The 25599-nt window shown below is 38.1% G+C and overlaps 1 protein-coding gene and 1 non-coding gene across 3 annotated transcripts in view; one reads left to right on the top strand and one right to left on the bottom strand.

Moving 5' to 3' along the window:
* CKAP5 (cytoskeleton associated protein 5) overlaps nt 1-25599 on the top strand; it is a 95320-nt gene that overhangs the window by 39390 nt on the left and 30331 nt on the right. For both annotated transcript variants that reach the window (XM_068989358.1, XM_068989357.1), the window contains exons 6-21: nt 83-215; nt 466-566; nt 2397-2510; nt 8313-8417; nt 12014-12103; nt 12209-12373; nt 12861-12989; nt 13731-13913; nt 16478-16591; nt 16879-16989; nt 18259-18351; nt 20448-20633; nt 21136-21230; nt 24553-24610; nt 24695-24820; nt 25414-25553. In XM_068989358.1, the coding sequence (XP_068845459.1) occupies nt 83-215; nt 466-566; nt 2397-2510; nt 8313-8417; nt 12014-12103; nt 12209-12373; nt 12861-12989; nt 13731-13913; nt 16478-16591; nt 16879-16989; nt 18259-18351; nt 20448-20633; nt 21136-21230; nt 24553-24610; nt 24695-24820; nt 25414-25553 (1943 nt within the window). The remainder of the gene's footprint in view (nt 1-82; nt 216-465; nt 567-2396; nt 2511-8312; nt 8418-12013; nt 12104-12208; nt 12374-12860; nt 12990-13730; nt 13914-16477; nt 16592-16878; nt 16990-18258; nt 18352-20447; nt 20634-21135; nt 21231-24552; nt 24611-24694; nt 24821-25413; nt 25554-25599) is intronic.
* On the bottom strand, nt 23242-23314 carry TRNAE-CUC (transfer RNA glutamic acid (anticodon CUC)). Its single transcript has one exon. It is a non-coding gene; the product is annotated as a tRNA-Glu (tRNA).

Raw genomic sequence — 25599 nt, 5'->3', positions numbered from 1 at the left:
TCCGGTCCGTTAGTAAATATAAATATTTTCTCTAATAGCAGAGATCTAGATATGTTTTTTAAATATTTTATGATATTTGCAGTTGAAAGAACTAGAAGAAGAGTGGGTCAAACTGCCAACAGGTGCTCCTAAACCAGCTAGGTTTCTGCGTTCCCAGCAAGAACTAGAAGCTAAATTGGAACAGCAACAGTCTGCTGGTGGAGATGCTGAGGGAGGTAAGCCACCTATCAGCACTGGTTTCTGTAAAAAAGTTAGCAAGACTGGCCCTGTAACAGGAACCTGTGTTCACGAGGTAAATTTTATAGGACCGCCATTTGATAAAATACAAGTTGTTTGTAGGATTAATAATTCTGGTCCCTCCTGTGGCAAGATTGCATCAGGAGTGTGAAAGGACAACTGACGACTGTTTGGTAAGTAAAACCATTTCATCCATTTTTAAGGTTTGTTTTGTTTTCCTCCTGGAAGGTGGTGATGATGGTGATGAGGTCCCACAGATAGATGCTTATGAGCTTTTGGAAGCAGTAGAAATTCTTTCCAAGCTTCCCAAAGACTTTTACGACAAAATTGTAAGTAATGGTAAACTTATTTCATCTATTTCCTGTTTAATACTGACTTGAACATTGTTGGAGAATGCTCTGCTGAGCCCTCTTCCTGGTGCACCCTCTTCCACCATGTCTTCCCTATTAGAATGAGTCAGTGGTTTCTTCTTTGTTCCCATAGTAGTTTGAATAAGTGCCTACATTAGTCCGTTTTTTCACATCTTGCCAGAAACCCAAACATTATTCTTGACTTTTAACTTCCTCATTTTCTGTCTGGTCTTACCTTTAAATATATCTCAAATTCATTCTCTTTTCTCCATCCCCAGGATTTCTTTCTCTACCCAAGAGTTACTGCTTTTTTTTTTCCCTGTTCCCCAGGGTTTCTTGACCTTGACACTGTTGACATTTTTTGGCCAGATATTTGTTTTGGGGATTGTCCGCACACTGTAGGATGTTTAGCAGCATCTCTGACCTTTATCAGTCAGATATTAATAACACCATTCCTCCAAGTCATGACAATCAAAAGTGTCTCCAGACTTTGCCAAGCATACCCCAAGAGTCAAAATTACCCCCAATTGAGAAAGTCTTGTCCCGACCATTACCATCAGCTCTTGCCATATATGTTGCAGTGTCTTCCACAAGACTCCCTGTCTGCTTTTGCCTTCTTCCCATTATATTTCACAGTATAATTAGAGGTGTCATATTCATTCTGATAATGGAAATCTTTCTACATTATTGCCTCATTAAAATCTTTCAATGGCTTCCATGGGTTTTAAGATGATGTTTGAAATCATACTGTAGTCATTGAGGCAATCTCTGGTACCTTTGAGGCCTCCGTGTACCTTCCAGCCACATCTCTAATTGCTGTCACTTCCCATGCTCCAGTCATACTGAATTTCTCCTGGGATCCAATGCACCAGACTTTTTTTCCACCCTAAACTCTGGGCTTTGACATACCCTGTTCTTTCTGCCTATAACACTCTTCCCCGCCCCCTCCCCATTTACCCCATAATATCTCTTCATCATCCAGATCCCACCTTGAGCATCACTTTTGGGAGGAGGTCTTACCTGACAACCTAAACTGAGTTAAATCCTTTGCTGTCCCAGAGCCGCCTGTACTTCCCCTTTCCCAGTGGTCGTGACCTGATAGTTATTCACTGAAGACCTACCTCTACTACCAGCTCCTTGCGCATTCTGTTATCTTCCGATTAACAAATACATATTTGATGAACTGAAGTGAATTATAATTCCCTCCAAGGTGACGTGTTTGTCATCTTTGTATCCCTAGTTCTTTCCAACAGTGAATATTCGAATTCAAATTCTAGTGAAGCATTTTCTACTTTATGACCACAAAGCAAACAAAAAAAATAACACTGTACCTACAATTTGGAAAACTAATATCCAGAATTAGAACAGTATTCGTTGTTGGTTATAAGTTTGTTCCTGTCTGGTGTTTCTAATGTTATCAGTATAGAAATTCCTCTCCCCTGTAGATGTGCTACTGTCAGATATGCTAGAAATGCTTTCTATTAGTGTTTTCTGTTTAACACTTGCTCAAAATTTACCTAGAAAATGAGAAGAACAATCTGGTGTTTCATCCTGCTTATTTATTGTAGAACATTAGGATTATGAGATGTTACAAAAATACTTTTTACATACGAACAAAATTTTATACACATGAATTTAACTTTAATTCTGCTTGGCTACATTGTTTTGTAATGTTGATTTCTAACTAGCTTTAGAAAGTTTCTAAAAAACAAAAAATAGATATCTTTGAATTAGCAGCACACAAGAAATAGACTTTTGTTTTGCTTTCTTATTTTCTATTCTCCAAGTGACTCATACTGTGTCTTATAGGAGGCAAAAAAATGGCAAGAAAGAAAAGAAGCCCTGGAAGCTGTAGAAGTGCTAGTGAAAAACCCCAAACTGGAAGCAGGCGATTATGCAGATTTAGTAAAAGCTTTGAAGAAGGTAAATATGAAGAGTTTAAGGATTGGTATCCCAACAGCAGACCAGGCCATTATTTTTCCTCATAAGTCACCTTTTTTATCACAGTCAGCACCACCATTTAGGGAACACTGTTGATTGTTTTTTAATTATATGCATACATATTTTTTTAAGGGTTATTTAAAATGATCGGTCTTAGTTTAGAAGGATTACTTTTAATCTTTGTTAATTATCACTTTGACTGTAAATGTGCTATTTGATAGCATACACAAACATTAAGAAATAGAGAATCTTGCTGATCTAGAATGAAATATTCTAGTTTTATAATTCTACAGAATGAGCTTTTTAAATTGGGTCTATTTAATGGAAAAAATATTAGATGTGAAGAGTATTTTTCATTAGGTAGGTAGTAAGTGATACCACACTATTAGCATGTAAAGTGAAGCACAGGACCGGGGGATATGTGGTCAGTTATAAAGCAGGTAAGTACTAAATAAGAAAGAAACATTTTAGTAAATACTCTTTGGTATTACTTAGTTCCAAGCAAGTTGAATGCTGGGGTGGATATTTTTGTATGTAGTGGCTTTTCATAATATCTGTAAGTCAGGTCAGACACTTGTGGATGTTGTTTTAATAGAGCTTAAGAGACTGACGGCATCTTCTTTTTTTTTTTTTGAAGGCGTCTTCTTGAATATAGCAAGGATAAAATGTTTTATTTGCTTCTTCAGCTTGAAATTATAGAGGATTAGCATCGTGGGGGGTGAGGGAGGTTATTCTTTAATTAAATGAATATGTAAGTAGAGTAATTCTCATTATTCGTGGTAATAATGTTCTATAATGTCACTGCAAACACTGAATTAGCAAATGCTAAACCATTGTTCCAAGAGAAGATACAGGGTTAAGGTCCTGCAGCCCTGTGGTCACATTTTCATTAATTGATCAATGCATAACCTTGTTTTATTCTGTTTGAAGATGTCTTATTCACTATATGTGATTGATTCCTTAACATTGAACTCACAGCCAACAACAATATAACTCACGCCTGAACAAAGTCTACCTAACACATTTATTTTCTCTGAAAGAGACATCACTGCCTTTTTGCATGTAAGAACACCAGAGAGCACCTCAGCACTATACTTGTGGGTCAGTTTAAACAGTGGAAGCACCAGCCAAAAGCACAAAAATGCAGAAAAAAACCCTGGCAGTAAACTAGACTATGAAAAGACACTTGTTTACAGTGTGAGAGCTGAAAGACAAAGGCAGAGCATCGCATTGTCCATCTCAGCTGGGAATGTGCATGTCAGGCAGTTCAGATTTTCCTCAGCTCTGTGCTTATCTGTGAGTAACCAGAAAAGTGCCTCGATCATTGATTTGGGGCTTGTCAGTTAATTTTAATGGGTAGGTGAATTTGCAAATGTGAAATTCGTGAATAATGAGGCGGGACTGTATTTTCTCATAGTTAGTCTTCCTTTGCTTTCCTCCAAGTAGGACTTGGAGACAGGGATATAATTTCTCAAAATCATTGTTCCTCTGTCATCTATCTTGAAGAGCCACAGACCCAGGCAAGACTACAGTCATCTCTCGATATCCCCAGGTTGGGGGAAAGAGGGGGCAGAGTGTTGGTTCTAGGAGCTCCCACCTACGCTAAAAGCTGCTCAAGTTCCTTATTTAAAAAGGCATAGTGCAATGAATACTGTTGGCCTCCGGAATCTGCAGTTACAAAGGACTGACTGTCATTAAGAGGGAGTGGGCCTAGGGAAAAGATTCACCAACCTGGAGCCTAGGAGGAAAGAGGCGGGTAGAAGACAGGAAGAGGGATTCTAGTGACCTTGACAAGAGCTCCAGATTCTCTGTGAGTTCTAGCATATAATTTTTAAAATCAGAAATCTTACGGAAACAGATACATTGCACTGAATTCTCAGTGCCTCAAATAAAAGCTTTTATTTTTCCTTATGTAATGATCAGGAATGTTAATTGGAATCAGGAATGTTAATAATTGATGTTCTCTACATGCATTTTCTTAGGATATTAGCTTTTTAGATGAAAACTATTCTGTGATTTCCATTGGTTTTGTGACTGTGAATATAAACTCTCTCTGTATTCTATACAGAGACGGTCATGGATTTTTATATCTGGGTAGACATAAACGGTGGATCTGTGTGAGATCTTATGGTAGCAGAAGGCACTTCTTTCCCTCTTCACATGGTGGAGTTGGGGCAGTCAATCAGAGGCTACAGACCAGTAAAAAGAAACTTAATTTTGTGGCTAAAATATTTAAAACCATGAAAAATTAATGTCAATATAAATTAACATGAAACATGACATTTTTGTTTTTGTATTTTGTATCTTAGTTACTTGTAGACAAAAATAAACTTCATATCCATATTGTTTTTGTTTTATTATATAGTTGATTTATAGTGTTGTGTTAATTTCTACTGTACAGCAAAGTGATTCAGTTATACATATGTATATGTATTCTTTTTAATATTTTTTCTATTATAGTTTATCCTAAGAAATTGAATATAGTTCCCTGTTCAGTACAGTAGCACCTTGTTGTTATTGACCTTCTGTATGCTGGTTTGCATCTGCTAATCCCACTCTTAATCCTTGCCTCCCCAAGCCCCCGCCCCATGTCCAGCCCCAGGTCCATATTGTATTGACTTAATTGGTCTTTGTGGACCCATCCCTCTTCCCTCCATCGTCTCTTCTCTCTGTTGTCTTCATCAAGTAATCTTACTAGTTGCCCAGTTTTTTCCTTAAATACAGGTAGTAAAAAGCTACTCGTTTTGAAATTCCTCACAATATTCCTGAAATAATTTCTTTTTAAATTTTTTAAAATTGTGTTATCTGTTTTTGGCTGAACTGGCTCCCTGTTGCTGCCCATGGGCCCCCTCTAGTCAGGGTGGCAGGGGCCACGCTGTGTTCCAGCGTGCAGACTTCTGGTGGCCGTGGCCCTGCTTGTATGGTCTGCCAACAGTGTTTTTCTTTTGATTACTGTTTAGTGGCTCACATTACTAGTTAAAGATAAGTAGTAATTGATTATTACTTAAAATCAATTAAGTAGAAGTGACAGCAATTTTAATTATAGAGTGCTTCTGCTACTGCTGCTGCTGCTGCTGCTAAATTGGTTCAGTCGTGTCCAACTCTGTGTGACCCCAGAGTCGGCAGCCCACCAGGCTCCCCCATCCCTGGGATTCTCCAGGCAAGAATACTGGAGTGGGTTGCCATTTCCTTCTCCAATGCGTGAAAGTGAAAAGTGAAAGTGAAGTCACTCAGTCGTGCCCGACTCTTAGCAACCCCATGGACTGCAGCCCACCAGGCTCCTCCGTCCATGGGATTCTCCAGGCAAGAGTGCTGGAGTGGGTTGCCATTGCCTTTTCCGAATTATAGAGTAGTTCCCATTATTTAGATTAAGTTAACATTGTGAGCTATAACTTCTTTCCCTGATCTCAAACAGAATTACTGACTTTTTCTTCAACCTTGAAATGGAGTCCCTCCATGTACACTATTTTTCTTAAAAATAAACACTTTTCCATTTTCCCCATTCGCGTTTCCCAGTTAAGAACCACTTGTTTAGTCAAACTGGGATGTGTGAGAATGAGTGTTAATGGGTAAATATTGTACTGGATGCCTGGTTCATCACTTACCAATAAATGCACTCAGTCTTTTGCTATATCCCGAACTATAATAGGTTCACAAGATCCTCTTCAAAACCTTGCATTGGGGTCATCAGTGTCTGAGATTCAGTTTCCACTGGTTACTACTCTTATGATAATATTAGATAGTCTCTTAAGAAATCGATTGAATGATGTCCTTTAACTAGGCCAGTATAACAGAAGCAGCTTTGAACTGTATTAAAATACTAATGTCCACATCCCATCCCAAATTCATTGAAGTAGGATCTCTTGCAATGGGGTCTAGCATGTTTTTGATGACCTTTCCTAGAATATATGTTAAGATGCTAAATACAAAATCTAGCATGTAAATAATACCTGAGAGATGTTTTAGTAAAGAAAAATAATCCAGACACAAATGCCAATATGTTCAATACAAAAATGGATAGAATTTTAATACCTAGACTTATAGTAATTATAGATTTAACAAAACATTTATTAGGACCCTGGTCTAAGCGACTTAGCAGCAGCAGCAGCAGCTCATCTTCTCATAAGGAAAATAAATTTGCTGTGAGTTTAGAAGGAGAATGTGCTTTAGTAAAGATAGCAAAAGCTTTGGGGGTCAAAGCAGACTGAGTTTGAATCACAGCACTACCATTTTCTAACTCTGTGATCTTGAATGTATTAATCTCTATTTAATTTTTGAAATCCACAAAATTGAGATAATAATAGTGCTTGTTTTATAGAGTAAAAATTGAATAAAGATTATAAAGCACCTATAAAATTATAGCATCTAGTTTGTTTTTAATAAATGTTGGTCTTTTAACCCTCACTCCTCGGTAGGGAATGTGTATGTATATATAGGACTGTCTTGCTATGCATAATGCTGTACATAAGGGGCTCTTTAATTCAAGGAATCTGGAATGAAATGTTCTGCTCATGAAATACCAGATCTTAGGGATAAAATCCAAAATAGAATGGAAGTATTTCTTCTACCTGGGGAAAGCATGAAAAACCAAAGTTTGGGGGGCACTTAAAAGTAAAGCATCTTTTTGGCATCAGCTGGCTTGAACAGTAAACCACAGTAAAATCCTAGCAAAAAGGAACTGAGGCATACTAGTCACTGTCTTGCTAAGCTGATGCAAATGCAGCTACTACCCATGAGTTTTGCTAAGTTCTGGGTTTTGTAGGGCATGCTATGGGACGGTGGTAGTATTAACACTGCTGGAGGACACTCTGATGAGAGACTCTGAGTACAAGTCAGATGGTCATTAGGCAACTAAAACGGCAGCTGCAAGGCGTAAGCTCCCTCAGGAATGGTTGCAGAGGTATTTGCAATTTAGAATCCTCGTCAACTTCCTTTTTTTTTTTTAACATTGTTTTCCATTATGGTTTATCACAGGACACTGAATATACAGGTCCTGCTATACAGTAGGACCTTGTTGTTATCCATCCTATATATAATAGTTTACATCTCATCAGCTTCTTGAAAGTACCAACAGCACTTTCTGCTGGTGCTTCTTGGGTATAAATGTTAGAGCTACTACTCTGTGGTGTCTTTCAAAGGTACTGTCTTTTCACTTTCCCTGCCCCAAAGCACAGAGAAGGCGATGGCACCCCACTCTAGTACTCCTGCCTGGAAAATCCCATGGACGGAGGAGCTTGGTAGGCTGCAGTCCATGGGGTCGCTAAGAGTCGGACATGACTGAGTGACTTCACGTTCACTTTTCACTTTCATGCATTAGAGAAGGAAATGGCAACCCACTCCAGTATTCTTGCCTGGAGAATCCCAGGGACGGGGGAGCCTGATGGGCTGCCGTCTGTGGGGTCGCACAGAGTCGGACACGACTGAAGCAACTTAGCAGCAGCAGCAGCAGCCCCAAAGCAAAGTCAAGAGGCCTCCAGCTTTTCTTCCAGTATGAGAGTCGCCTGCACAGTTGTGCAGTGCTGACAGCCCAGACTACCACCAGTGGAGAGTTTGAGACTTGATGTGGTTGTATGTATATTTTGTTGGTAGAGCTTTAGGGTAGGAGACTAGACATAAGAAGAGAAGCTCCCAAATTTTATATTGTCAAAGAAGAATCTTTCCTCTTGTACGGAACAAAGTTGGCTGCCTATTACATAATAGCTTTCAGAGTTCTTTTAAGAGTAAATTTTTACTCTTCTTTGGGACTGTGACTCCTTTGTTCTCCTTTTTTTCCACCCTTTGTAGGTTGTTGGAAAGGACACCAATGTCATGTTGGTAGCTTTGGCAGCAAAATGTCTTACTGGCCTGGCTGTTGGGCTAAGAAAGAAATTTGGACAATACGCAGGACACGTAAGTAACACTCCTTTTTCAATATAGGTTAAGTTTTATCAAGAAACGGATGGCTAATTTACTTTGTGCTTTAAAACAGCTTTTGGCATAAGTTATTAGTACTCAGTGTAGCTCGTTAAAACATTTATTTTACAATAAAGATGTCAGTTGTAACTAAATTTACTAGCTTTATGTAGAAAATCCAGCACTTGACCTAAAGTACTTAATTGAGTTGATTTGCTTATTCATTTACTTACTAATATCCTGTTTTGCTCTTAAAATACGATGTACAGTATAACAGGATGAAATATAACTTGTGATAACCAGGACAGAGTAAAACTGAGACTAGGAAAGGCAGTATAAAACCAGAAATGAGATTAATGTATAAAATGTATTTAATAGGGTTTTTCTATTTAAAAAAATAATAGTTTACTTATATACTTGAGATGGGGTTCCCTGATGGCTCAGCTGGTAAGGAATCTGCCTGCAACGCGGGAGACCTGGGTTCGATCCCTGGGTTGGGAAGATCCCTTGAAGAAGAGAAAGGCTGCCCACTCCAGTATTCTGGCCAGGAGAATTCCATGGACTGTGTCAAGTCCATGGGGTTGCAAAGAGTCGAACACGACTAAGCGACTTTCACTTTCACATACTTGAGATATTTTATGTAGGTTGCACTGTTGGTGATATATCAGTTTATTATGAGAAACTCTTGACTAGAGACATTTGTTGAATATAAATTTGGAAGCACTCAAGTTTGGGAACAGTTTTTACAAATGCAATGTTTTCTTTAGTTCTGGCTTCTGTTAATTGATCTCTAAATCTTATCTGTATTACTTAGATTGACTAAGCCTCCTGTAAATTGACTGTACTGAACTTTAGGGTTTAACTTGCTAGCCACTTGATCCTTTGATTCCCTAGATCGACTTGAGATCTCCTAACAGTCTGTAGTCATGTGTCAGTTTATATTGTGAAGCAAACATCTAACCTCACTTAGTTATGGTATTTGGAGCTTGCTTACTCATAGCATTAAAAATAATTTTGGAGAACTTAAGTGAAAAAAACAAGACACTACCAAATAAAAATAAATCATGACTAGCTTGTTACCAGGGAAATAAAAATAAGGGTCTGTACAACCCTTAGACATGTAAATCACAGATTGGAGGAAAATTATATTCAGTATTTTATAGCATTCATTACTTATTACATAGTATCTGTGTGTGTGTATGTTTGTGTGTGTGTGTGCGCGTGCTATCAAATGTATTGATTAGCTTTTGGTCAGTTTTGTGTTGCTTAGAATACTTTATACTTTTGTATTAGAAATAACTTTTCAGCTGGAAAACAATTCTTAAAATACATTTTAATTTACTGACTTTATAGTTGATTATAGATGATTACCTAGCCCTCTAGTTTGAATTCTGATTCTGGCTTTCTGATTTTTGTGTGCAGCATAAAGACTGTCTCTAGTGCTTTATAGTTTGGGATATTTGTCCCCCCTTAAAATTATATGGTATGTTTGATATCAAGTGTGTTAGTGTGGTTCAGCTTTATTTTCATTATTTATAAACAATATTTTAGCAATATATGTAAAAGTGAACTTTAGCTTTACAGCTATTAAAGTATCTTGATTTTTTTGATTGGTGAAAGGCAAAATGGATAAAAAGTGAAGTCATGACTGTAGCCTGCCAGGCTCCTCTGTCCATGGGATTTTCCAGGCAACAGTACTGGAGTGGGTTGCCATTGTCTTCTCCAGTGGATCTTCCCGACCTAGGGATTGAACCGGAGTCTCCCGCACTGCAGGCAGACTCTTTACCATTTGTAAAAGCAAAACTAAAAAACAACAAAAAATCTCTACCACACTAAAACAAAACCACCAGCTTATTTTATGTCATGTAAAGCAAAGGACTGACATTACAATACATGCCAATGCACATAGGTGGCGTGTCTTCTATGGGTGGTTTCAGCAGCAGCGGGAAACGTGGCATGATTGAGTTCCAACTTTTAAAACACAACAGCAAAAAAACTCCCTGCCTCCCTGCAAGATGCAGGGTGAGGGGACAGTTCTGGGTTGCCACTGGCGAAGCATTCCATTTGCTACTTTGCATCACACTTCTCATTCTTTTATTCTCAGTTAATTATTATCTGTACATAATGTCAGTCTGCTAGACCATATATTTGCAGCTTTCAGGACAGATGCCTTGAACAATTCTAAGGGAGGTTAAACGAATATTGTAGCCCAACACCCTGCTCCCTGACAAACATGCACACAATGGAAGTGAAGTCTCCGGTGATGGATGGCACAGGCAGGGGGTGGGGTTCAGTCTCAGCTATAAAAGCACCCTTCCCCAAACAAATCTAAATGACAGCTTCGTGTGATCATGGGATTTTGTCCATAAAACAAAGGAAAAAAACTATCAAATGCCATAATCAATTGTATGGTAACAAATTAAAGCTAGATTTTTGGTGGTGAGCATGCTGTAGTGTATGTATAAGTCAAATTATCATGTGGTACACATGGAACTTAAGTAATGGTATGAAACAGTAAAAACAAATAAACAGTTTTATATTTTCCATGGAAACTGTATTTCTTCTGATCTGTATCACTCCTGTGAAATTTTTTTTTAAAAATTGGGTGGCAGGAGGTGCCATTGAGTTTTGCTATATATTGTTTTAGATCTTGAAAAATAACCTTAATTTGCCTGCTAGCATAGTGCCTGGCTACATATATTCAATACATGTTCTTGGGAGTCACTAAATGTTTAATGAATTAGTGATAATTTATAAGACAAAATAAGCATTATAAAAATTCTCAGTGTACTGATCTAAACTTAGTACTTGAATAGGAAAATATAATTCTGATAAAACTAGCTATAATTTCTGGTACTATTTCTTTTTTCTTTAGTAAAACGGCAGGAGACTTCTCAGTCCAAATGAGGTCTACCAGAGTCTTGAGTGGGGAGGAAGAATTATACACTATACCCGTTCCCCTACCCTAAATCCACTTAGTTGAGAATCATTTTGTCCAGTAAGAGTTATTACTGATAAAAAATGATTGTAAGGTTGCATGTCAGGTAGAAATGCAAAAAAAAAAAACGGTTGAGAAGCATTGCTGTGATGGTACAGGCATAAGATTGTTCCAGCATGAGATTCTTGTGCCCTTCAAGAAAGGAAGTGATTTTTTAATCCAACTTAGATGTTTACTTTATTTTGGTTTATTTTGGTAGATCTAGACATTGTTTTATTATGTTTTATTAAGATATAACTTATATACTATGAAACCATCTCAAAGTGTATAATTCAGTGGTTTTAGTATATTCATTAGGGTGTATTACCATAACCACTAATTCCAGAACATTTTTCAGCACCCCAAAAAAGAAACTATATCCGTGAGCAGTCACTCCCCATTATCCCCTCCCTCTAGACCTTGGCAGCCACTAGTATACTTTTTGCCTCTGTGGATCTGATGTTTTGCATAGGTGGAATAATACACGTGTGGTGTGCTCCTTTATGACTGACATCTTCTCTAGCATCATGTTTTCAAAGTTCATTCATGATGTAGCGTGTATTAATCAGTATGTCATTTTTTTCCCCGAATATATTTCAACTGTTCACTTGTAAAGGTTGTACCAACCATTTTGGAGAAATTCAAAGAGAAGAAGCCTCAAGTGGTGCAAGCCCTGCAGGAGGCAATTGATGCAATCTTCCTTACTGTAAGTTGCGTTTGTGGTTTTGTCTGAAGTAAAGTTTGTCAGTGTGATATTTTAATTGTTCTTTACAATTGAAAAAAGCTGATTGACCACATTTTCTTTCTAAAGACCACACTACAGAACATCAGTGAGGATGTTTTAGCAGTAATGGATAATAAAAATCCAACCATCAAGCAACAGACATCTCTATTTATTGCAAGAAGCTTCCGCCACTGCACTGCTTCTACCCTGCCAAAGAGCTTACTAAAGCCCTTTTGTGCTGCTCTACTTAAGGTATAGACTCTCTTTGAAATTGGGGGATTGTTTTATACCTAGGCAAGATTTTTTTCTCTCCTAATTGTCTGCACTGACTGCGTGACTGTAGATTATTGTCTTTTGAGGAGTAGACCCTTTGTAGCTTCGGAAATTGAATCCAAAGTCTTGTACCATTTGTGTTCCCATTCTTAAAAGCATAAATTTATACTTCCACTAACTACTAAAAATTATATTTATTTGGCCCATAAACTGATTCCAGCTATTAAGCTGAATCTGGTCAAGCACGGGCATCCGGTTTAGAGTAGCTGAAGATCATCTGCTTGTGAGGCATTTTGGATAGAAGGTGAGAGGAAGAGTAACTGTTAATTGGCAGAAAGAAAGCCAAGGTTAGTTTCTATGAATTGTAAAAAGCAAATTCTTTTCTGACAACCCTCAGTGTGAAGTAGAATCAGTAATACCTGAAGTACCTTGTATTAAGATCATTCTGCTTACTTCCTGGCTATAGCACATCAATGATTCTGCTCCTGAAGTCAGAGATGCTGCGTTTGAAGCTTTAGGTACTGCTTTGAAGGTGGTTGGTGAGAAAGCAGTAAACCCATTCTTAGCTGATGTAGACAAACTCAAGCTTGATAAGGTAGGTTAGTGATGGATTGTAATGAAATTGGATAACAGTCCTATCTCTGTGCATTCTAGGTTTGTCTACTGGTGTCCTTTCGATCAGAGTTTCTTGATTAGTAGAAATATTTTCAAATTATAAAAAATACAATTGAGTGGACCAATCTTTAGAAGAAGTAAAAATGATGTCTTAATTTCATTTCTAATATCTGGAAAATTGCCTTTCTAATTATGAATGTGTGCCACCAAAAGTGTGATTATTGTTTGTGTTGAATTTTGTATTGGAGAATAGTTGACTTACAGTGTTGTGAGTTTCTGCTGTACAGCACAGTGTATCAGTTATTCTTATATCCACTCTTCATTAGATTCTTTCCCATATAGGTCATTACAGAGTATTAAGCAGAGTTCTCTGTGCTCTACAGTAGGTTCTTATTAGTGATCTGTTTTTTATATGGTAGTCTACATATGTCAATCCCAGTCTCCCAAATTATCTCCCCCTGTTCCCCCCACTAAACATAAACTTGTTTTCTACAAAAATGTGATTATTATAAGCTTCGTAAATTTTTCTTTGCATAGAAATATAATGTAAGATGTCATTAATCTACTGCCAAGAAAATACAGATAGTTTATCTTTGTTGGAAAGGAAGCTTTTCTCTCTGAATTCTCATGTAGTTGTGGTTTAGAAATGACTTACTAAGTAATGTGGTGATTGTGTTTCAAAGTTGGGCTCAATAATGTCTATCTCAATTTCGTTTTCCAGATCAAAGAATGTTCAGAAAAAGTAGAGCTGGTACATGGTAAGAAAGCTGGACTTGTGGCTGACAAAAAGGATTTCAAGCCTGTGCCCGGAAGGGCGGCTGCTTCAGGAGCTGCAGGAGATAAGGATGCAAAGGACACTTCAGCACCCAAACCAGGACCTTTAAAAAAGGCACCTGCTGCTAAGGTTAATAAGTGACTTGGAAAATGTGGTTTAAAAATTAGAATTTAGTGAGGTAGGGTCTGAATCTCAGGTTCATAGTCATTCTTCAATATGATTTTATTTGAGAGATGAACTCATTACAACATTCGAAATACAGCAGAACATATTTCAATGAAGACAGAATATTCCAGTAGTACATTTGGTTATTTGAAACCTGTATAGAGATAAAAATGATAATGAAGATATGGAAGTTTATTTTAAGGCATTAGAAAGTATCATTAAATGATGAGATAGTGTGACTGGCCACTTAACATTAATAACATCACCTTGGTCATTTTGCTAGTAATGCTCCAAGTTGTTGCACCAAGTTTCCATTCTGTCAATGCCCCACCCACCCACCCACCTTCACCTTGTAGTGTAGAAGAGGGGGAAATGCTCAAGGGCAAATATGACTTTCTTACAGTGAACACTTTTCCTGGACTGGATTCTCTTAAGCATAAAGGTATCTGCTGCAAATGCTATAAGTTTGATTCTCTTTCCTACCCTGAACCCCAGCCTGGAGTTAGGAGAAAAGAACTAATATTTAGTGAACCTCACTTTGTGAAGCATTTTACCTACTTAATCTCATTAAATTGTCATAATAACCCTTGAGATAAGTGTTTTGTGATCCCTGTTTTTCCAGAAAAGCAGACCAGGGCTCAGCAAGGCTAAGTGTCTCGCACGTGCTCTTACAGCTCACTTGTTTGTTTACTCGATCTCTCCACACTGTACTATTACAAGCCTTCAAGGAGAGAGAGCTTGTCACGGGTTGACCCCTTGTGCACAGAAGAGGCTTTGGCGTACAACAGGAACTCTGCATATATTTGTTGAATGTCCAGAGTTGCAGAACTGGGATTTGAACCCAGGTATCTCTAGCTACAGAGCCTGTGTGCTCTCTTTCATGTTATGCTGTCTCTTCAGTACTCTAGTACAGGGAGTTGGCAGCTGTCTTCTCCTTTCTCACCAGCTCCTGCCTCTCTGGACAGTGACCTGGGCACCGCACCTTAAGACCTTTTCTCATCTTGCCGAACATTACCATGTTAGCTGGCTTTCTCTTATAAGGGATTCTTTTCCTTCCCCCTAAAATAAGCTGTGGATGGGGTAGGGAGGACCTGCTTTTGTTCTTTTGAAAAAATAAGTAGGACAATATCAGCCAATAAATCTGTTAAGCCAATAAACGTATATGTGTTTTAAAAAAGAAAGTAGAAGATTTGTTAACTGAGTTACCTCTCTAAATAGAGTACTGTTACGGGAAAGGATCCAGAAGAGGTGTTATAATAAATCAGAGTGTAAAATTTTCTATTTTTACAGTTAGAAAACAAATAAATTTCTCTTTATGGGGTAGTTACTCTGAATCAGCACAGTTAGTGCTAATGTGATCTGGCAAGTGTTAGAAGTTTTCTTTGATTAAAACCCAGCATCTTAGTTTTGGTCATTACCCCACTTAAAAGCTCAGAGTATGTTCAAGATAACAGTGGTTTCAGAACAGCTCTGCATGTTCAAGACTAGTTTGGTCCTTTGTCATTTCATCTTTTTCTTTTTAGGTTTAGGCATTTCTTAACATTTAGGCATTGCTTAATGGATACCCAAAATAGGTAGAAAGAGTGATGTGTGTTGGCATATTCACGCTAACTGCCCTTGACTATGTACCTTATGATAAACTGCTATTTTCTTGTGATCGTTCAAAACTGGGGTGAAATAAACTTAAATGAAGATATTTAAATAGAATATTAGTGGATAGAATCCAGTGGGTACAATAAAAAGTATGGCCAACTGAAGTTTATTCCAGGATTGCAAGGATAGTTTGATATTAATATTAGAAAAATCGCTGAATTTATAGATCAAAAGAAATCTAATTTCAGACATTGAAAAGGAACATAATAAACTTCAGCATGTCTTCTTGATAAAAGCTCTTAACCATACAGAAATGGATGGAACTTTGACATGATTAAATATATCATTTTTATAGATTATATGAGTATATTATTGGAAAACCCAAGCAAGTCATCTGGAAAACTTTTATAAAACAATAAAAAAAATTCAGTGAGATGGCCATCTTCAGCATAACTAGAACACTCACTGAAATTGGTATAGCACCCCTTTTCCTTCACAGAGTAGAGAGTTCTGCAGTGACTAATAATATAATCTCATGTTAGTGGAGTACCTCTGGTCAAATAGTGAGTAAATATTATAACTGAGGAACTGTCCTTTACTAGTGTGAGAAAGATCTAGAGGCATTTTAGGCACCAAACATTAATTCTCAAATTCATCTGTAAATACATGTAGTATAAAACCAGTTCATCATTTGTATTTCATTAGTCTCAATTAGCTCATTTAGAATTCGAGGTTCTTAATACAGCTTCTGTAGATTTCCCCATGAATGATCTTCACGAGGTCAGTCTGCCCTTGAAATTGCTAAATTCTGTGGGCAAAAAAAAAGATGGGTTTTTTTTGTTGTTGGTTGAGTGATCCCTCATTTTAATCAGATCTGTCTAAGAATCACTATTCTGAATCCTTACCTGGTTTAACGTTTTTCTGTTTGCTTTTAGCCTGGCGGGCCACCAAAGAAGGGGAAGCCAGCTGCTCAAGGAGGCACAGGAGGCACCGGAACCAAGAGCAAGAAAGCAGTAGAGACTAAAGAAATAGTGGAGCCTGAGCTCTCGGTCAGTCTTACCCAGCATGCCTCACACTCAGGACAGCACAAAGTCAATGCCTTCGAGGAGATTCGAGTTCTTTCTTTGCTGAGCTCTCTAACATGGTTAATTGATACCTTTTTAACTTACTGAAACTATGCCTTGGACAAACTTCCCCTTTATAGTGGTGTAATAGAGTCCTCAGATAGTAAAGCACACCTTTGGGAGTGTCCTTGTGGTCTTAGTTGGAGTATTCCTACATTCTTTTCTTCTGTTTCCTTAAGCAGTTATTAATGTTAATGTTTTGTATCTCACAGATCGAAGTATGTGAAGAAAAAGCTTCAGCTGTCCTTCCTGCTACCTGTATACAGCTTCTCGACAGCAGTAACTGGAAGGAAAGGCTGGCCTGTATGGAAGAGTTCCAGAAGGTGGGCGCATGAGGATGAGTTGAATGTGAAAGAAAATTACATTATAGAGAAGTGATGAGTTGGCCGGTGAAGAACTAGTCCTAATTGCTGTGTTTTATAACCAGTGAGCATGTTTGATGGATGTTAACTAAAGATGAGGCAGGGTTTTTGTTTGCTTTTTAGCTGTGTTGGGTTTATCTTTCAACATCTGCTTTCTGTGGCTTCATAACTTTCTGTCAGGTCATAACTTAGTGCTTACTCAAGAAAATTAGGTTTGTTCTGAATTATAAGACTTATATGAATTTTAATATTATATGGTATTAAACCTACTTGTCAAACAGGTCTCTTCACTTAAACCACCCCACATCGATTTTCTGTGTTTCTCTTTTAATTGTCATGATTCTTAGAAGACTAGACATTATTACTTGGTATGAGAGGCTTCTTTAAAAAGAAAAAAATCTGTGTTGGACAGGAGCACAGTGGTTCATTTTGGCACACACTCTTTGGTTCTGATGAGGAAGAGTGTGGAGAAACTGAAAGAACCCTGAGACATGAGCCAGGAGACCTGGCTTCCAGTCCTGCATCCACCACTTGGATTTAGACCTGAATTTGTGCTTCTTTGAAACCTGTATTTATACACATCTAACCTACTCTGTTCGGAGAAGGAAATGGCACACCACTCAGTACTCTTGCCTGGAAAATCCCATGGATGGAGGAGCCTGGTGGGCTGCAGTCCATGGAGTCGCGCGCGAAGAGTCAAACACGACTGAGCGACTTCACTTTCACTTTCATGCATTGGAGAAGGAGATGGCAACCCACTCCAGTGTTCTTGCCTGGAGAATCCCAGGGACGGGGGAGCCTGGTGGGCTGCCGTCTGTGGGGTTGCACAGAGTCAGACACGACTAAAGTGACTTAGCAGCAGCAGCAGCAGCAACCTACTCTGCTATGTTTTTAGGAAAATCAAATAAGTCAAAATATATATAAATAGTTTCTGCCATACACTACACAAATTGAAACTGTTAATGTTACTTTCCATGGGGTAAACTATTTGTGAATTCCTGAAATGTGGAAGAAAAAAAGAGTTTCAGTGGCATCACTGTTAACAACCATATGCCTAACATCCACCTCAAGAAACAAAGCATTATAACAGAAAAAAGTAAATAAGCTCTCTCTGTGACCCACCTCATTTCCATTCCCCTGCTTCCTTTAGAGGAAACACTTCCTTGATTTTGGACATGCTCTTCCCTTGGAACTCATTATTAATCCCTTACTATCTTGTGTTACTTCAAGGCTGTTGAATTAATGGACCGAACTGAAATGCCTTGTCAGGCATTAGTGAGGATGCTGGCCAAGAAACCTGGATGGAAAGAAACTAATTTTCAGGTATTTTTAAATTAGAGATTTAATATCTTTTATTGAAGTAATTTTCATTACATCATCCTATGGAGTATTAGAGAGGTATAGTTTGGTAATGATTTAAGTCATTCAGACACCGTGTCATCTAATTTTCAATGAATGATAGAATGTATGCATTTTGATTAAACACTAACTCTAACTTTGTACATTTAGGAGTGTGTGTGTGTGTGTGTGTGTGTGTGTGTGTGTGTGTATAAATAAGTATTTGTGTATATATATACACAAATACTTATTGTTTGCTAATTCATATATATGCATTTTTCTCATTATTTAGGCCTAGAAGCCTTTTACTCTCATCTAGAGAGGAAAAACAATGAGATAGCTTTCTTATTTCTTTGGATAAAAAGTAAATGTAGTCTTTAAATTGCTAATAAAAAATGACCGCATAGGCCGTTTAACTCATTAACTGATACTAGAGATGAAGTTGAGCAGTGCTGTTTTCTAGTCTTAAGAAGTAGGTGTAAAGGGGGGACACAGGAAAGTGATACATGAAGGAGAATGAGAAGAGTTTTCTTCTCCTCTAGATGGTAAATGAAAGTGTGAAATGTATCAGGTTTATTTTTGGGTTCATGCTAGTCTCCTCTTTACTTCTGTTCTGCCACCTCTTGTTCTCCATTCAGGATCCTTAGTTCCCTAGCACACTGTTCTTAGCACTGCATTATTATATATTTTTCTTTATAATAACTTCCCGAGCATATAGAGCTCTTTTAGAGGGTACAGTGGAGCTGTTTTTAGTCTATTCACATAGCTCTGCAACTCCTACCACTATATAATTTTAGAATATTTTCATTGCCCCCCCCCCCCAAAAAGCCCCATACCTATCAGCAGCCACTCACTATTCCTCCCCAAGTCTCCACCCCCAAGTCCCTGGCAACTATTAATCTACTTTTTCTGTGTATCACTTCTCCGGGACATTTCATCAATGGGATGATGTGACTTTTTGTGTCTGACTTTTACTTAGCATGTTTTCAAGGTTCATCCATATTGCAGCATGTATCAACTCTGCAGTCTCTTATTGCTAAACAGTATTCCTTGTGTGGATATACGACATTTTATTTACCCATTCATAAGTTGATGGGCATTTATATTGCTTCGGCTTTGGAGCTGTTGCAAGTAATGCTGCTGTGAATATTCATGTACAGGTTTTCACGTGAACACATGTACCTACCTGGAAGTAGAATTGCTAAGGCTTATGATAACTCTGTGTTTAACTTCTTGAGGAACTGCCAAACCTTATTCACACTAGCAGTGCAAGAGAACTGAGCGCCTGTTTCTCTGCTTTCTTGCCAACGCCTGTTATTTAAATATTCAAACAGGACAAAGGAAAACGTTTATGGTCAAAAGGGTCTGAAATCCCAACCATCTGCCATTGTCACTTTAACATCTTTAAATTGTTTTTCACAGTTGCTTCCATTCCTCCTCTTAAAAACCTACAAGTCGTTTAAATCTCTCAATTTCGGGGGGTTGTGTGTTTGTGTATACATGAGGGTTGTAATTTTTTTGTGGGCAACTCTTACTTAGTAGGACTCTGAGTTAGTATGGTCATTTATTATGGACTTCAGGGTGTGCACTCAGTACTGTAGGCAAATAACCATCAGAGGAGGAGAATATAGAAATTACTGTATGTTTTTCAATTCATAAACTTCACACAGTAACATTGCTTGTTAGTATTTTAAAACATTGAATGGTTTGGGTTTTTTCTCTTAGCTACTTTAAAATTGATAATAATCAATTGTATTGATTATTAAAGTCAGCTACTTTAATTGATAATAATTACATAATAAAAATTATTTTGTTTCTTGGTCTAAAATTTGATTTTAGTTTGGTCATGTTCTCAGCTGTCCCTAACTGTTACATCTTCAGGCTACTATAAAAATAAGTAAATAGATAAATATTTAGGGGGAATTCCCTGATCAGTGGTTAGGACTTTGTGTTCTCACTGCCAAGGATCTGGGTTCAATCCCTGATCAGGGAACTAAGATCCTGCAAGCCACATGGCATAGCCTGCAGAAGAAAGATGTCTTTGGCTTACTTATAATTTCCTGATACTTACCCTTGTTCAGGTGATGCAAATGAAGCTTCACATAGTTGCTTTGATTGCCCAGAAGGGAAATTTTTCCAAAACTTCAGCACAGATCGTCTTGGATGGACTTGTAGACAAGATTGGAGATGTGAAATGTGGGAACAATGCAAAAGAAGCTATGACAGCAATAGCTGAAGCGTGTGTGTTGCCGTGGACAGCTGAACAGGTCAGTGGCAGAGTGCTCTTTCTTCAGGATTCCCCAGTTTTTCCCCCAGTTTTAATTTAAGGTTATTAGTTACACTTCAGTTCTTTTCTTCTCAAGTAAAACCACTCTGATACTGCGTTTTTAATTTTTACCTTTAGTAATAACTGTTGCATGATAATCAAAATTGCCTCAGTCAATAATATTCTATTAAGGATGAGAGTAGCTTTCTCTTATGACATTACAAGAGACCACCAATGAAAAGTTGTAAACTGTCCAGAATTCTTTTTAAATTTTTTATTGAAGTAGAGTTGATTTACAATACTGTGAGAATGCTTTTAATACTATTGCCACTTACCTTATTTTCTCAAGTTAGACATTTCTGAGGCATTCTTGCCATTGCTTTAGCATCAGAAAAGGCGTGCTCAATCCACTTCTACCTTAATGTCAAGCTATATTTCTATAAGAAATATGAGAGAAAACTCAGATCTGTTTGGTTTTTTGTATGTTTGTTTTTCTGTTCTAGGTTATGTCAATGGCGTTCTCACAGAAGAATCCCAAGAATCAATCAGAAACTCTGAACTGGCTATCAAATGCAATAAAAGAATTTGGTTTTTCTGGGTAAGTCAGAAAGAAAGCAAGTACTTGTTTTGCCACTCTCTTAACTGGTGATTATATTTGTTGTAGCTATCGCTGCTTATTTCTGAGAAGCCAGAGCTCGATTGTCTAATTTACATAAAACGAAACTACCTTTGTTCCTAAAAAGCCTGTATTGGCTTGTCCTCCTGCATTTTGATATCCACTAACATGAGGGTTCTCTAAGTTATTTTTCTTCAGTATTTATGATTGAGCCACAGAAAAGCCAGTTCCAAGGATTTGTAGTTAAATATGTTTGAAAATTACTATATAAAATCACATTAGTTTAGAAATCTATAGTGCACTTTGGAAAATTAAACGCTCTTAGAAGTCCTGCAATAAAGGTGCTTGTTTCTTTACTTTTATTAATTTATTTGGCTACATTGGGCCTTAGTGGCAGCACACAGGATCTTTCGTTGCAGCACATGGACTCCAGAGCCCACAGGCTCAACAGCTTCAGTGTGCAGGCCTAATTGCTCCACAGCACTTGGGATCCCAGGTCTCCACCCAGGGATTGAATCCCTCTCCTCCACATTGCACTGTGGATTTCAACCTCTGAACCCCAAGGGAAGTCACACAGATGCTTGTTTAACCCTCTCTTTCCCAAAGTTATTTGCTTGTGGAACACATCGGTTTACAGTAGTCTCCCCTTGTCTGTGGTTTCTCCTTCCACAGTTTGTTACCTGCAGTCAACAACAGTCAAAAAATACTAAATGGAAAGTTTCAGAAATAAACAATTCATAAGTTTTAAATTGTGGGCCATTCTGAGTCGCATGGTGAAATCTCACTCTATCCTGCTCATGATGTGATTCATGCCTTTGTCCAGTGGGTTCCCCCCATTAGTCAGAGGCGCTCTCTCAGTTTTCAGATCACCTCTGTGGTGTTGCAGTGCTTCTGTCCAGGTAACCCTTATTTTACTTAGTAATGGTCCCAAAGGGCAAGAATAGAGATGCTGGCAATTTGGAAATGCTAAAGAGAAGGTGCAAAGTGCTTCGTTTACATGACAAAGTTCTGAACTCAGTAAGGAAAGAGGAAAATAGTGTGCTGAGGTTGCTAAGATCCACAGTAAGAGCAAATCTTCTATCAATAAATTGTAAAGGAAAAGGAAATTTCACACCTCAAACTGCAAGTATTGTAGCTGCTTAGTTAAGATAGAAAAGGCATCAAATTTGTGGATGGAAGGCATGAGCAGCAAATGTCATTGATGGGAATGTGTTCCACCCAAAAACGTGGAGTCTGTATGAGGACTTCAGTAAGGAATGCCATGAAACAAGTGACACCAAGCCATTTAGTGCAAGTGAGAATGGCTACACGGGCTCAGAAACAGGTGTGGACTGAAAAATATAATAATTACTGGAATAGCTGCATTTACCAGTGAAGCAGCTGCTGCTGCATTTCTGGTAGAGTTGAAAAAATTGATTAAGGAGAAAGACCACATTGCCATAACTTGTATTACAGTATATTATTATAATCATTCTATAATTATTATTTATCTCTTACTGCGACTGATTTATAAATTAAACTTTATCATAGGTACATATGTATGGGGGAAAATAGTCTATATAGTACTATCCATACCTTCAGATATCCACTGAGGGGTCTTGGAATGTATCCGTCCCAGATAAGGAGGGACTACAGTTTTTATGCAGCTTATTTTATGCCAGGCACTTTCAAATAATAACTCATTTGGTTTAATCATCATAAAAGCCATGTGAGGTATGTTCTCTTCCTTTTATAGGTGAAGAAACTAGGGCACAGAAAGTGATCTGCCCAAGTCACAGCTAGAAAGTGGCAAAGGCCAAAATTTGAACCCAGGCATTCTGGCTCTGAGAAGGAAGACTCTAACTGTTGTTCTGTGTTGCCTTTCTCTGTCCCCTGATGCTTTTCACATGTTCTCAGTAGGCTGCTTGCAGTGTTCTCAGTTCCACCAAACGAAGACACAATACTCTAGAAATTATGTTTTTTTGGCCATGCCATGTGACTTGTAAGATCTTAGTTCCCTGATCGGGGATTGAACCCAAGCCCTTGGCACTGAGAGTACCAAGTTCTAACCACTGGACCACCAGGGAATTCCCTAGAACGTATCATTTAAGTGTTGTTCAGGCAAAGAATTGTTTGTTATGTCAGTATCTGTGGTGTCCTCCTATAGTTGAGGATATTGTTAAAATCCCTTCATAACTGCAGAGTCGTTAATGTAAAAACTACCTTTGGCATGAATGACATAAAAGCTGTGTGAATATTTTCCTCTTTTTAATTCATCTGTGATCTGTCATTTATTCATCAACTACATATTGAGTACCTGTGATATTCTAGTCATTTGTTCCAGACCCTCAGGAATACAGTATGGTCAGGATTAAATTCCTGTTTTCATGGAGCTTATTTGAGTAAGGGGAGATGACAGTAAACAATAAAAAATAGATCAGGAAGTATAAGAACAATGGAATAAAAATAAAGCCAGATAGGGGGTTAGTGGTAACACCTTGGAGGGTTTAGTGTCGTGTTATTCTCTGTAAGACAGAAATCCTTTCTGAAATAATGCCTGTGAGACATAGACCTTGAGGACATGAGGGGCTGACGGTAAGAGTCTGGTAGTTCTTCCGAATGCAGCTGGGGCGGAGTGAGTGAGGGAGATGGCAGTGGTAGGAGAGAAAGCTCAAAGAACAGGGGGCAGGTCCTGTAGAGCCTCAACGTTTTGAATAAATTGGAAACTATTAGAGGGTTTTGAGCAGAAGATTAACAGGGTTATTTAGACTACAGTCAGAATAGATAGGATCAAGGACAGAAGCAGGGAGACTAATTAGAAGACTGTTGAAATAATTCTGATAAGGAATTATACAGCCTTGGAAGTGTTATGACTTAGAATATATTTTGAAAATAAAACTAAACAGGATACTGGGCTTGAGAGAGAGAGGAGTCAAGGATGACTGAGGAATTTTCAAAGAAGGCTGGGAGCAACTGCAAGGATGAAGTAACTGTTGACCGAGATGGGGAGGATGAGGAGAAGAACGGGTTTGGGGGTTGGGCCGTGGGCAGTCAGGAGCTTGGTATTGACAGGTGTAGGACATCTGCTAGACATAAAAATGGAAATGTCACAAAGGCAGTTGGATGTATGATTCTGTGGATTTAGGCATAAATTAACATATCGATAGTATTTAAAGCTTACGTTAGATGAGTGTAGAAAGAGAATAAGTCAAACTCATGACGTATGTAAAGGAAGCCAGTTCTGGAGTCTAGCTTTATAAAACCCCAGTGAGTGTTTTGAGGGTTTCGTTTGTTTGTTTTTAATTTTACATATAATTTCTTCTAGACTGAATGTGAAAGCTTTCATTAGCAATGTGAAGACAGCTCTGGCCGCCACAAACCCAGTGAGTACACAGCAGCGTGTGTAGGACGGGATGGCCAGCTTCGCGGCTCTGTCCTGACCTGAGCGGTTCTCTTTGTTCTGCCAGGCTGTGAGGACGTCTGCCATCACTCTGCTCGGTGTGATGTATCTGTACGTTGGTCCTTCTTTGCGAATGTTCTTTGAGGATGAGAAGCCTGCCCTCCTATCCCAGATAGATGCAGAATTTGAGAAGGTAAAGGTTTCACAGATGATTCAATCCATAGTTGACTTGAGAATGCTGATATGGTTAATTTTTAAACTTTTAAACGTTTGGAATGAAGAATATGTATGTATTTGCATTTATATATATAAAGTATCACTGGGAAGAGTTCATAAGAAACAGATGACCTTGTGAGGAAGAGAGCAAGATAGCTGTAGTTACAGGGTGGGACATTTTCCCCTTGGAATCCTTTGTAGCTTTGACATATTAAACATTTTGAAAAAATTACATATTCAAAAAGCACACTAAATGTAACAATTTTTTAAAAATAAACTTGTCCTTCCTAAATAAACTTTCTAGTTGAAATTGCTAAATTTTGACTGCTCTGTATTGTGTTGGACATACAAGTCAAAACACAGTTTTATGATTGAGAAGTCAGATTCTGATAGGTGTGTATTAAAATACCTTTGTCACATAGTCTCAGAATTGAAGTTTGAGTCTAATTAAAATATTGTGAATATTGTGTTATGAGGGAATATGAGTTTGACACAAGCACCATTCTCTCACCAGTTTGCTATCACGTTCTTCACTGAGTTCATTAGCCTCACTGACTTGTCTGTGTGTAGATGCAGGGACAGAACCCACCGGCTCCAACCAGAGGGATTTCTAAACACAGCACTGGTGGGACAGACGAAGGGGAAGATGGAGAGGAACCAGATGACGGGGGCAGTGATGCTGTGGATCTTTTGCCAAGGACAGAAATCAGGTTTACTGCTAATGACTTCTTTAATGATGTCTTAATGGTGCCTTCC

The sequence above is a fragment of the Capricornis sumatraensis genome, chromosome 16, assembly GCF_032405125.1.
Source record: "Capricornis sumatraensis isolate serow.1 chromosome 16, serow.2, whole genome shotgun sequence".
Classification (NCBI taxonomy): domain Eukaryota; kingdom Metazoa; phylum Chordata; class Mammalia; order Artiodactyla; family Bovidae; genus Capricornis; species Capricornis sumatraensis.
This window is presented reverse-complemented; position numbering and strand designations above follow the sequence as displayed.